Source organism: Leucoraja erinacea, chromosome 8 (genome assembly GCF_028641065.1).
Source record: "Leucoraja erinacea ecotype New England chromosome 8, Leri_hhj_1, whole genome shotgun sequence".
NCBI lineage: Eukaryota > Metazoa > Chordata > Chondrichthyes > Rajiformes > Rajidae > Leucoraja > Leucoraja erinaceus.
This window is the reverse complement of record NC_073384.1, coordinates 72178376-72192529: the sequence shown is the minus strand read 5'-3', so window position 1 is coordinate 72192529 and position 14154 is coordinate 72178376. Positions and strand designations below refer to the sequence as shown.

Genomic DNA, 14154 nt, shown 5'->3' with positions numbered 1-14154 from the left:
AAATCAGTAAGTTCCTGCACTAGATGTGCTTTATATTTTGCATATATTTCTGATAATTTAACCTATAACCAAACTGATAAAAATATCTGTAGAAAGCAACTGCTGCTGGTTGACACAAAAAGCTGGAGTAACTCAGTGGGTTAGACCGCATCTCTGGAGAGAAGGTGGCGTTTCGGGTCGAGACCTTTCACAATGCATTTTGTGTCCATTGCCCATAATGCCATGTAGTCGATAGAAGTCAACAGCCCATCCATTGAAGTTCAATTAGCAATGTTACAACATTTTGAGATTTAAAAAATCAAGTCTGCAATTTATCCCATCAGATAAAGCACAAAAATAAGTTTAATTTGACACCTAATTCACTTTCATATCTTCAGTATTAAAAAAGTTATGGCCATTTTCATACTCGGAAATTAGCATCTTGTTCCCTATTGATTTTCCATTGACTTAACACAAAAGCTGTGATCGAGGACAGTGAAATGGCCATAACTTTCTTAAAAATTAAGAGAACTGAAAGAAATTTTCAGTTATTGTAGTTTGAAGCATTCTGAAACAAATATGAAACAATCTTATTTGGATGACCTGAAATTAAAGCATAAAGCATATAATTAGTTAGTTACCCAATTGTAGCTAATTTCAAACTTCAATTACTAGATCTAAATATCTATCCATTTCTTAAGAAAAGATTAACATTTTTAAATAGCCTGTGTCCAAATAACATTCACAAAGAATTCACAATTAAACATGATTTTTAAATCTCATTTACATTAATTTATAGGCCAAATGGAAGGAATTTAGTGTTCAATTGTTGTAAATTAATGGCCATTTAAATCAGCTTTTGAGTAGGATCCTGTGGAACTCTGTGGAACGCGCTGGTTGAAAACGTTTCCATTGCGGTGAATTTGTACCCCAAATGCCCAGAAAAATACTGCGGGATTTTAATGGGGCTACTCGCAACATAAAACTTTGTATAAAGGGATCTTAAGAAGCCCTTTTTAATGTAAAAATAAACAACCTACCTTCCGTTGTCCCCTGTATGAGATCCGACCCGTTGTCGGCGGTTGCGGGTTTAGAGGATAATTTTTAACCTACTATAACAATTAAATTAACCAATTAAATTTAAAAATAGCTCCAGCGAAAGAATCTCCCAACGATTTTTCGTCAGCAACTAAGTAGGCTGAACAAGCTCGATTTGAATAGCCTAGGGAAAATCGCGTTTTAAACCCGCCCCCCTCTCAACGGCGCCAAAATCACGCACACGGGCTTGGACAAATCTGCAGCGACGCTTAAGGTAGGTTTTGCAACATACCTAGTTCAATACTATCTTTTTGTCTGAAAGCACATTTACTCGGTCTTCTAATTTTTATTTAACATTAAATAGGTATATATTTATTACACCTATAATGGAGAATCTTTCTTGTAGAAACGCTCTAATAAATGGAAGCTGTCCGGCATGAGTGCAGGAAGTGGAATTTAAAATGTTCTGATTGAAGTTTTTGTTCTTTAAATTATAATAATGTGAAGCCTGTTAGTTAATGAATTGTTGGGCAAAACACAAAACACTGGAGGATTTCAGCGGGTCAGGCAGCTTCTATAGAGAGAATGAATGGACAGCACTTTGGGTGGGGACCTTTAATTGTTAGCGTTTTTTCTTCTTCTGTCATTTACTGGACACCCTTTGAATTACAATACAAACCTCCCCATGCCTGTTTTCCAGTCGGACAGCATCTCTGGAGAAAAGGAATAGTTGAAGTTTCGGGTTGAGACCCTTCTTCAGACTGAGAGACAGGGGAAAGGGAAATGAGAGACATAGACGATGATGTAGAGAGATATGGAACAAATGAATGAAAAGAAAGTAACGATGATAAAGGAAACAGGCCATTGGTAGCTGTGTGCTGGGTGAGAACGAGTTACAGACAATGAGACTCAACAAGATGACTTTGAAGCTGATACGACTTGGATGGGAGAGGGATGGAGAGAGATGGGATGCAAGGGTTAATTAAAGTTAGAGAAATCAATAATTATACCACTGGGTTGTAATCTGGCCAAGCGAAATATGAGATGCTGTTCCTAATAAATATGTTTTAATGAAGCATACAATTTCCTAACTTATCTTTGTGTTACCTCACGTACCTTTTCTGTCTGGTTTACTTTTTATAATGTTAGAGACATTGAATCAGCAAAGGTGATTCAATATTGGAATGAAACCATCAGAATATACAATCCATATTGTAACTCATATTGGCATTATATCAATGCAGTAATTGTGTTAACAAATAATGACTGAGATTGCATAATGGATGTGCAATATTTGAAAAAGTTTGTTGGATGTGTTCATATTTTATATGTGTTCACTAGTACCTTAAGGTCACCACAAAAATCAAGAACTTTTATTTATTCATAAGGTGTTTCATTATTTTATCAGAATGTCACAAAACCACACTTTAGACCTTAGAGATGCAGGGTTGAAACAGGCCCTTCAGCCCATCAAGTCCACGCTATTCAACATTCACCCCACACAGTAACACTATCCTACACACTAGGGACAATTTACAGTTTTACCAAAGCCAATTAACCTACTAACCCGCACGGCTTTGGAGTGTGGGAGGAAACTGGGGAGTACCCGGTGAAAAACCACGTGGTCACAGGGAGAACGTACAAACTCTGTACAGACAGCAGTCTGTCAGGATCGAAAAGCCAGGTCTCTGGCGCTGTAAGGCAGCAACTCTACCACTGCGCCAATGTCCACACACTGCACAACAACTCTCGAATAAGCTCTCTCGATTTTAATATAAATTCAGATAGATAACGCACTAATCATAGGAGAATGGAAAATGTTTACAGATGTCTTATCAACAGTAGCATCTAATTTTGGTCAGATAATCATAACGAATGGAACACTGGGATGTGGCGCATGTTTGAGTGGGATATCTGAGCTGTTAGTTGTTGTAGAACTTGGGATTATCTTTCTCTGAACTCCAGAAAGCTTTTTGACGGTAAAGGTAAAATGCATGATAGTTTGTGTATGCCTTCAAAGATAAACCAGGAACATGAGCTCCACCTGAATACTTAGATTTAAATACTGTTCAAAGGATGGTGCTTGGGTGGAAAAGCATAAGATGTGAATGATTTAAGGGCTATCCATTTATTCAGGTCAGGGTGGCACTGTGGCGCAGCGGTAGAATTGCTGCCTTACAGCGTCGGAGACCCGGGTTCGATCCCAACTACAGGTGCTTGTCTGTAGAGAATTTGTATTTTCTACCTGTGACCACGTTGCTTTTCTCCCACACTCCAAAGACGTACAGATTTGTAGGTTAATTGACATGGTATAAATGTAAATTGTCCCGCGTGTGTGTGGGATTGTGTTAATCGTAGTATGTTTTGCAACATACAAAGAATTTGATTTGCCGTACAGTCATACCAATAATGCAACAAGGCACACAACTACGTAAACATTTAACATAAACATCCATCACAGCGGCTCCTCCACATTCCTCACTGTGATGGAAGGCAATAAAGTCTTGTCTTCTTTCCTCCTCTTCTCCCGCAGTCAGGGGAGTTGAACCATCCGCAGTCAGGACGATTGAAGCTCCCGCAGCCGACGAGAAGCCCCCACGTCGGGGCGATCGAAGCTCCCTGTGCTTGGAGCTTCCGAAGTCAGTTGCTAACCAGGGACTGCCAGCTCCACGGTGTTAAGTCCGCAAGCTCCCACAGTTGGAGCTCCCAAGGTCCCAGCTCCACGATGTTAGGCCGCAGTGGGGACGGAGATCCGACACGTAAAACGTAGCATCTCCGTCGAGGAAAGAGATTAAAAAAAGTTTCCCCACCCCCCCACAAAAAAAAACGAAAGATAAACTAAAACATATATTTTACAACAAACTAAAAACACAAAGAAGGAAAAAGATGAGACCAGGGACCGCGAGTTCCACGTTGTACGCCGCCCACTGATAATGTGCGGGGGCTGCTGTTCAGTGTGGATTCAGTGGACCGAGGGACCTATTTCTCTAAACTAAAAAAACAAAAAAAAATGCCTCCAGCTCAATTACTTTCTGAGGCATTGTCAAAGAATTTGCACATTAGGTTCCCACCAAGATTGGATGATGCATATTCACTGTTGCTTGAAGACAAATATTGGCTGGGGTACTGCAAATGCAACCTACTGTGTTTTAATGGTTTTTGTTCTATCGATTTGAAAAAGGAGGCATCCTTTACAATCCTGGCTAATCTTACTGTTGGAAAATCTGACGTTTGATGATCATTGTTTAAAAAAAATACTCTCAATCAAATCCAGAATTTCACAGATATGTGAGTTTTTTGCAATCATTAAGCTGTAGTAATGAATGATTATTCCGAACCCCTTTGCGAGTAAATTTCTCTTTCTGTAAAGATCTGCTTCCTCAACTTACAAGTGATCTACTTATACATTCAACCTTAATATTTGTTTGATATATGTGGCTAATCTCAAACCACTTAATGTTCCTGCTGAAGAGTAGTAAATGTATTTATTTTTTATATTTTTATTTTATTTTTTTTAATTTATTTTATTAGAAGTAGACATAAATGTAGTCATATTTAGGGAAATCAACATTACTAAACATAAGATAGACACAAAATGCTGGAGTTACTCAGCGGGACAGGCAGCATCTCTGGAGAGAAGGAATGGGTGACGTTTCGGGTCGAAACCCTTCTTCAGACCAACTAAACATAAATCTTGACTGCCAGCTGCTGATTCCATGTAGAATCTATTCCATGCTGCACAGCACGACGGAGAGATTCTAGATCTCCATAAGGTCTCTATGTTGGCCGTTCAACTCATTGCGCATTTGTTTAAGTCAAATTTTTCCCTGTCATGAGGAGATGCAACTGCTCGACACACCCACATCAATTCCTGGTAAAAAGCGACATTGTGATGGACATTGAAATCCTCACTGAAGGTGCTTTCTGGGGCTTCTCTACCCTATAAGCTCATTTATTCATCAAGTAGGAATTACTCATACATCAGTTGAAGAAGCCAATGGCTGATAATCACTTGTGACCTGATGCCAGGACGTATAGCATCTCATGTCAATGTTGCAGAGTCTTTGGATCACTCCATCCTGTTGGACCTGTTCTGCCCATTGAATGAATTGTTCCCGGGATACTGACTAAGGAGCGTGAGTTATGAGCTGGAAGCTGTGATTGAAAATGATGATGTCAGATTGATGCTTGGCTAGCCCATGGGTCAGTGCTCCCAGTTTTGGCATATTCCTTACATTGATGTCATTAAGGACGATTCATGGGATGACAGAGCTGCATTTGTCTTTGTCATATTCATTGCTAAGGTTGGTGCTGGGTGATTCCCTGGTTTTGTTATTATTGCTTTTTACAGTGACGTTGAAGCAAAACATAGGTCCGACCAGATTACCTTTCCTAAAGGAGATTGATGAACCAGCTCAGAGTTCCAATCGATTAGGGAGTCACCATCACCAAAACAGAATTCATTTATTTAATTGAGTGAATGTATTTAATTTACTGATTTTAAATTCCCCAGCCGCCATTGTGGGATTTGTACTTGTCTTTATGGATTATTGGTCCAACCACCTACATTTTGAATGCATAATTCTCCTGTACTTTTAAAGATTAGGGTGGCACAGTAGAGCTACTGCCTTACAGAGCCAGAGATCCGGGTTTGATCCCGACTACAGATGCTTGTCTGTATGGAGTTTTTACGTTCCCTCCGTGACCTGCGTGGGTTTTCTCCGAGATCTTTTGTTACCTCCCACGCTGCAAAGACGTACAGGTTTTGTAGGTTAATTGGCTTGGAATAAATGTAAAACTATTCCTGGTGTGTGTAGGATAGTGTTAGTGTGTGGGATCATTGGTCGGTGCGGACTCGGTGGGCTGAAGAACCTGTTTCTGCTCGGTATCTCTAAATAGAAACATAAACATTCTATAAAGAATAATATGAATACCATACTTTGGATGCGCTTATTCTTGATATGGTGGTAAATATGCCATCTTATTTGTACATCACAAATGAATGAAAAGCAGATAAGGGACCATCTAAATTCTTTACTTGCGAACAAAGAAAAAAATGCATTGCCATTTTTCAAATGGTGCTACGTAATCTTTTAGATCCAGCAGTTCAATGTCTTGTCCAAAATGAAATAACTCCAACATCGTTTGTTGTTCTCTTGAACTGAAGTGTTCGCCTAGTATGTACTACAGGTAATTCTGTAATAGCATGTGTTTCCGTAACATGAATTGGTTATAATATGAGTGATGAATTATTTGCATTCGATTTGTTCCAGGCCGGTTTGTTTACAGTGCGATTTTGATCAGAAACTAGAGAACCAATTAGAGTTACTTTGAGATCGAAAAGCACAAAAAAAAGCTCTTGTATTTAGACAGTATGGGTAGAAAAACCTGTTTCCATGTAACCTCCCTGCAGTAATCAGACATCTTAAGAACACAGCTGCAACTTTAACTGCAGATTTGTCATTGAAATTGACAAGCAGTCATGTCATAAACAGGCCCTTCGGCCCAACCTGCCCACACTGACCAACAATGTCCCAGCTACACTAGTCCCACTTGCCTGCACTTGGCCCATATCCCTTTAAACCTGTCCTATCCATGTACCTGTCTAACTGTTTCTTAAACGATGGGATAGTCCCAGACTCAACTACCTCCTTTAGCAGCTTGTTCCATACACCCACCACCATTTGTGTGAAAAAGTTACCCCTCAGATTCCTATTAAATATTTCCCCCTTCACCTCTGGTCCTTGATTCCCCTACTCTGGGTAAAAGATTCTATTCATCTACCCGATCTATTCTTCTCATGATTTTGATTATAAGATTGCCCCTCCTCCTCCTGCGCTCCAAGGAATAGAGACCCAGCCTACTCAACCTCTCCCTGTCGCTCACACCCTCTAGTCCTGGCAACATCTTCATAAATCTTTTCTGAACCCTTTCAAGCTTGACAGTGTCTTTCCTATAATATGATGCCCAGAACTAAACACAATACTCTAAATGCGGCCTCACCAACTTCTTATACAACTGCAACATGGCCTCCCAACTTCTAAACTCAATACTCTGACTGATGAAGGCCAGTGTGCCAAAAGCCGTTATCACCACCTTATCTACCTGCGACTCGACCTTCAAAGAACACTTGTACTCCTAGATCCCTCTGATCTACAACACTCCCCAGAGGCCTACCATTCCTACCCATGTTAGACTTCCCAAAATGCAACACCTCACACTTCTCTGTATTAAACTCCATCAACCATTCCTCAGCCCACCTGGCCAATCGATCCAGATCCTGCTGCAATCTTTCATAACCATCTTCATTACCTGCAAAACTACTCACTTTTGTATCATCAGCAAACTTGCTAATCTTGCCCTGTATGTTCTCATCCAAATCATTGATGTAGATGACAAACAGTAACGGGCCCAGCACCGAATCCTGAGGCACACCACTAGTCACAGACCTCCAGTACGAGAAGCAACCTTCCACCATCACCCTCTGCTTCCTTCCATGAAGCCAATGTGCTGTCCATTCAGCTATCTCTCCTTGGATCCCATGCGATCTAACCTTCCAGAGCAGCCTACCATGTGGCACCTTATCGAATGCCTTACTGAAATCCATGTACACAACTTGTCTATTGACATTTGTGCAACAATACCTTATTAAATAATGTAACATGCAGCCTTTTTTAGTATTTTTAGATTGCAGGAACATAAATAAACTTATTGCTATTGAAAAAAACGTTTTTTTTTAATCATGCATAAAAATAATCTTGTAATTGCGATTCTGAAACACTGAGCCCGAACCCCCTTTCCCCATTGACATATTTATAACATGATTTTTTTACAACACACGGTTTCTTAGGAACATAACTATTGTGTTATAGAGGCATTTAAGAGGTTTTTAGATAGGCACATAAATATGTCGGAAATTGTGGAGGTTGGGGTGGGGATATGGATCATGTACAGGCACAGAAGATTAGTTTTACTTGGCAACATGTTGGGCAGGGACATTGTGGGCCAAAGGGCCTGTTACTATAATGTGTTGCTGTTTGTTCTGTCTGTGTTAACCTTTACAATTAATTTATTCTTTGTCACGATTGACATTTGGAGCTTTGCAAACATGACTTGTTTTATACACTCTGCTGTAAAATTCACTTTATTTGTAGTCCAAAGATCGGTGTGGATTTGGTGGATACAGAAAGTGATAAACTGGAAGTGTTATATTTTGTCGGTAGCTTTTTCAATTCAACTATTCTGCCAGTATTCTGGTGATAAATATTTCAATCCACCTTGCTGTTGACAGGAATTTAGCTTGGATCTAAAAATCTTGGAGGTAGTTCAAGGAATTTGGAGAAATAAAAGTAGTTAGGCAATGAATCTCAATAGAAAGCTTTTTCACGATTTAAGAGCCTTGTACATCCCACTAATGATGTTTACAATGTGCCAAGTCAGAGGTGACAAGGAACAAGTAAAGCTTTCTGCAGTTGAACCTGTCCGTGCTTACTTAGTTTAATGTGGTTCAGAACATGCTTGGAGGAAGAACAAGGGACAGGTTCTATGAGAACCTTACTTGTGTTTGAAATACATGACATTTGAGGAAATCCCAGAAAAGCAAGCACTAAGGAAATTCCGATGACCTGTAATTCTTCCCTTCCCACATGAAGTATTATTTACTAGCCTGACTTGATCAAAAATGACTTGAATCCGAACAGAATCACCAAATTTATGAGTATTTTGCAAGCTACATGAGTGGTAGTAATGTTTGCTTAACATTAGTAGGATTAGGTAGATCCTGTTCCATTTCCAGAAGAACCACAAATATATTCATTACAACTAGTGCAACTCAGCGGCACGGTGGTGTAGCAGTAGAGCTACTGCCTTACAGCGCCAAAGACCCAGGTTCGATCCTGACTACGGGTGTTTGTCTGTATAGAGTGTGTACCTTCTCCACGTGACCTGCGTGGGTTTTCTCAGAGGTCTTTGGTTACACCTAAACTCCAAAGACGTACAGGTTTGTAGGCTGATTGGCTTGGTATAAAGGTATCTTGGTAGAAATAGAAACATGAGAGCTTGTAAAGGCCTTTTTTTTAAATACTTACCTTGCAAGTGAATTATTGCAACAAGGAAACTGCTGGAAACCCACAGTGGGGCATTTGTGGAGTACAATGCTACATAATCCACGAGCAGACCATTAGGTAACCTTCTCCATGACCTGACCCATTGAGTTTTTCTACCATTTTCTGCTTTTCAGATTTTCAGCACCAGGAATACTTTTAATATGTCCTACATGTTTGATACAATTCAGAAGGCTGGGAGATATCTAATGCGGCAATTGTTGATCTTCCTTTTAAAAACTCTTTTTACAAGGCATGTTGAAACATAAGACTTTTCCCTGGTGCTCATTGCTTTCAAGTGCAGAGTACAACATATCAATGCATTCTCTATTCTCTACACATCAGGAGCTGGTGTAAAATGTAAAAATTGTTCTTAGTGTGTAGGGATAGTGTTAATGTGCGGGGATTGTTGGTTGGTGTGGACTTGATGGGCTGAAGGGCCTGTTTCTGTGCTGAATCTCTAATCTAAACCAAACTAAACAATCCTCTTCCAGTGTATTTGCCTAATGTCTTGATTTCAGGTCCATAGTTCACTCTTTTCTGAACTAGTGAGGTTACATTTACGATCTTGCAATCTGTAGGTGCCATTCTTTATTTAATCTATTGGAAGATGAGAACTGGTGCATCCGCTGTCTCGACAAGCCCTGTGTTTAAGTCATCAAGTCCTGGGGCTTTAATGGCTTTAAATCCCATTAAATTCTCCAATACTGATTTTGTACAAATGCTCCCTTATTTTGAGCTCTTCATTCAATTTAGACCGGTAGTTCTCTAAATTTGTGTGGTTTCCTGCATTGACTGTGAAGACTAACAAAATATTGGTTTAATTTTTCTACCATTTCCTTATTCCCCAAATTACAATTAAAACACAAAGTGCTTTTGGCCATAACTCCAGGATAAGCGCTCAACTAAGAAAAACCAAGCCCAAAGCCAAAGTATTATCGAACTAAATTCACCAACTTACAATGAATGTGCAATTCATATGAAATGAATCCATATGCAAAAAAACCTCAGCTACCTACATATTAATTCTCTTTAAAAAAAAAGACAACTCCTGTAGATGCAAGTATATCATTGGTATTTTGTTGCATTAGGCACACGACACCTCAGGGAGGCTCAACAGTTGGTTCTGGCATCCCAGAACAACTTGCCCTCAATACCTGCTCTCACCACCTATGCTACCAGTATCTACTCAATAAAGGAAGCTGCAGCCACTTAGCTCACTCTAACATATGCTAAACACCTGCATCCTATTTTCCACTAATCCTAGCCCATTATTAAGCTTGTAACACCACAAATATCCCTTGCATAAGACCGGGCAACACTTGCACAGACTACAATTACAAAGAAATACACATACTCTTTGCCCCCCAACGGACAGCATTTCTTTTCTCCACCAAATCCACCTACTGCCTTGCTCTGCTGCTCTGCTGCTTACAGCCAATAAAATTCTTTCTATTTTGCTTTGCAACCTCTTCATCTTCTTGCATATAACGTGCACAGCCTAAAGTTGTAGATCAACTTGTTCTATTTGATCTTGTTTGTGCACATCGGTTTGATTGCATTAGTCGAAACAGGGGGGACCTTGTGAAGGTTGCAATCTCCCTCCCTGCTCTACAACTGAAGTGATTTGTCCCTGAATGATTCTGTGAAATGCCTTCTGCCCTCAAAAGTCCTGGAGAGATATAGTACGGGATCAGGCCTTTCAGCAAACAGGGTCCATGCTGATCATCAATTTTCCATTTTTATTCTCCCCGTTCTTCATCAACACTCCCCGATTCTACTCTTCGTCTAAATGTGAAGTGTAACTAACAATAGCCAATCAGTCTCCCAGCCTACACAGCTTTGGGATGAGGGAGAAAAATTGAGTTGCAGGAGATACAGAGAGAACACACAGACTCTGCAACAGGGTCAGAATTGAACCCAGGACTCTGGCGTTGCAGCTGGAGTGGAGTATTGTGGAGTAGATTTACCAGTTTAGTTCATGAGTTCTTTGCTTCTGTACTCAATGCTTGATTTATATGCCTCTCCGTTTCCTTCTCCTATTGCCTCTTCTTGGCCTCTCTCCAAAATGCAACACCTTGCATTTTTCTGCATTGTTTTATTTGCCAAATGCCCAGCATATCCTCTTGATTTGTTATTATTCTGTTCACAATACTTATAATTATAATACTTTATAATTATGCCATATACAGCCAAGTCATTACTATTTTGTGAAGAAAAGTAGTCCTGTAACTGATCCGAGGGAAATCACCACTCTGCTTAAGTCCCCTTCGTTCTGTAGAACAATGATTCACAGATATTGTTTCCTGTCATTTAGCTAATTTTCCATTCCGAACTGCCTTTAATTCCATGTGTTTCGGTTTTGATGGCAATCTTACGACCAAATGTTAGAAAAGCATTTACGTACAGCACAGTGGCGGAGCGCCAGAGCTGCTGCCTCACAGCGCCAGAGACGTGGGTTTGATCCTGACCACGGGTGCTGCCTGTACGGAGTTTGTATTTTCTCCCTGTGACCGCATGGGTTTCCACCGGGCACACCCACCTCCTCCCACATTCCAAAGCCGTACAGGTTTGTAGGTTCATTGACTTCTGTAAATTGCCCGTAGTATGTAGGATGCGAGAGGGGGGGATAGCATTGAACTAGTGTACGGAAGATCAATGGTCAGCGTGTTCAATATGGTTTCACCCCAGCATCGCTATTGTTTGACCTGGAAAGTAATTCTTGGAGAAGCCAGCAACAAGTATTATAATCATATTTAAGAAGGAACTGCAGATGCTGGAAAATCACAGGGATACAAAAATGCTGGAGAAACTCAGCGGGTGAGGCAGCATCTATGGAGCGAAGGAAATAGGCAACGTTTCGGCACGAAACGTTGCCTATTTCCTTTGCTCCATAGATGCTGCCTCACCCACTGAGTTTCTCCAGCATTTTTGTCTACCTAGTATTCTAATCATTATTGTTACTGAGAAACAGTCAATACAGTGATCAGTAATTCAATGAAAAATCTTAAAAGGTTGTTTCTATAGGACCTATTATTGGATAATTGAAGCATGGTTTTATTATAATATGGATAAACACCAATTTGGTGTTATGATTGTGTTTATAATTTGTTTGGTGTTTTGTTGTTTTGCGAGCATTGCCACTTTCATTTCACTGCACATCTCGTATGTGTATGTGACAAATAAACTTGACTTGACTTGACTTGACTTGTGACTTTATTTTTTCTTTTTTGCTAGGATTTGTCTGGATCCATTGATGACCTACCAACGGGGACGGAAGGAACTTTAAGTTCTGGCGTGAGTGCTTCAGGATCCTCCAGTGGCCAAGGAGAACAGAGTAATCCTGCTCAGTCTCCCTTCTCGCCCCATGCCTCCCCTCACCTCTCTGGCATACGGGGGCCCTCTCCCTCTCCCGTTGGCTCCCCTGTTGGAAGTAACCAGTCCAGGTCTGGGACCTTGTCCCCAGCAGGTGTACCAGGTAAACTAACCTTTGCTCTATTCTAGTATTGTAGAATGTTATGATATGATACGGTACAACTTTATTCATCCCAGGAGGGAAATTGGTCCGCCAACAGTCATTCAGATTCAGATTCAGATTCAATTTAATTGTCATTGTCAGTGTACAGTACAGAGACAACGAAATGCATTTAGCATCTCCCTTGAAGAGCGACATAGCAAACGATTTGAATTAAAAAAAATAATAAAACACAAGGTACATAAAAAATAATAAAACACAAGGTACATGAAACATGAAATTAAAGTGACGAGTGGAAAGGATTGTGAGATGTGCAAATATTGTGGGGGGGGGAGATAGTCTGTCGGTATAAAAGCAAACGTTCCATCGATTACCATCTCATCCTCTCATGCTGCGATATTTAACCGTGTGTGTTTTAGGATGTCCTTTCTCTGCAAAGTATTACTATTCACAGTTGATGTTATTTCTAAAATGTATTCATTCAAACTTTAATGCCTTTCTGCTGCTCTTTATTGTGAGTATCTGGCTCTGAGAAGAGCATCATTCATTTAATACCCAAACAAAAAAACAAAAACGTGGGTTTTAGAGGTAGGTAGGAGTCGTGAAGAGAATTTTAATAAAATCAAAAAAAAGCTGCATGTGTTGCCAATGCAACATTATATCTATTTCATTTGTAAAATATTACAGACTTTATTTGATATTTATTATAATATTCCGTGGCGTCAGGTACAAAGCTGGGTGGGCATTGACCACACCGACACTCGCAGTCGGGTGAACTCATGTGATTTATTCAATTTTCTGGCATCACGGGAATTATTCAGCTCTGCCATCACAGGTGGTAGAGGTGGTGGCTGTCTAGGGCTTCTATACCATCAGGCCAGTCTTAACCACACAGTGGTTCTGGTGGTCTCAGGTTTGTCCCAGTGGCTCAGTCTTCCTCAAACCCGCAACAAGGGAACACAACTAGCAGGGAGGTGCTGCACTTTAATCTCCCTTTCTTCTTCCTCTCCCCTCTGGCTAGACCAGGGGTGGGGAACCTTTCCATGGTGGAAGGCCGCATTAAGTTAGCTGTAATCTAACAAGGCCGCATCCAAGAAACTTCAATTAGATACACTTCAAAATGTACATTATTTTGTTAAAATAGCCCTCATGACTTACTAATGTTTTAATCGTGGCCGTTAGTCGGGGAGGATTATTTTGTTGACTCTTCTTTTGCTCTTTGGTATTTTAAATACGTTCATTTTAAGATTAAAATAAAATAATAAAAGATGAACAAAAACATATTAATAATAATAAAAAGATTTGTTCGACAAGTCTGAAGAAGGGTTTTTCGGCCCGAAAACGTTGTCTCTGGAACTCTCTGCCACAGAGGGTAGTTGAGGCCAGTTCATTGGCTATATTTAAGAGGGAGTTAGATGTGGCCCTTGTGGCTAAGGGGATCAGGGGGTATGGAGAGAAGGCAGGTACGGGATACTGAGTTGGATGATCAGCCATGATCATATTGAATGGCGGTGCAGGCTCGAAGGGCCGAATGGCCTACTCCTGCACCTAATTTCTATG

At 40.3% G+C, this 14154-nt stretch overlaps 1 protein-coding gene across 1 annotated transcript in view; it reads left to right on the top strand.

Moving 5' to 3' along the window:
- Positions 1-14154, top strand: part of arid1b (AT rich interactive domain 1B (SWI1-like)) — a 457745-nt gene that overhangs the window by 250816 nt on the left and 192775 nt on the right. Inside the window, 1 exon segment of the mRNA XM_055639980.1 lies at positions 12357-12597. Within this exon segment, the coding sequence (XP_055495955.1) occupies positions 12357-12597 (241 nt within the window).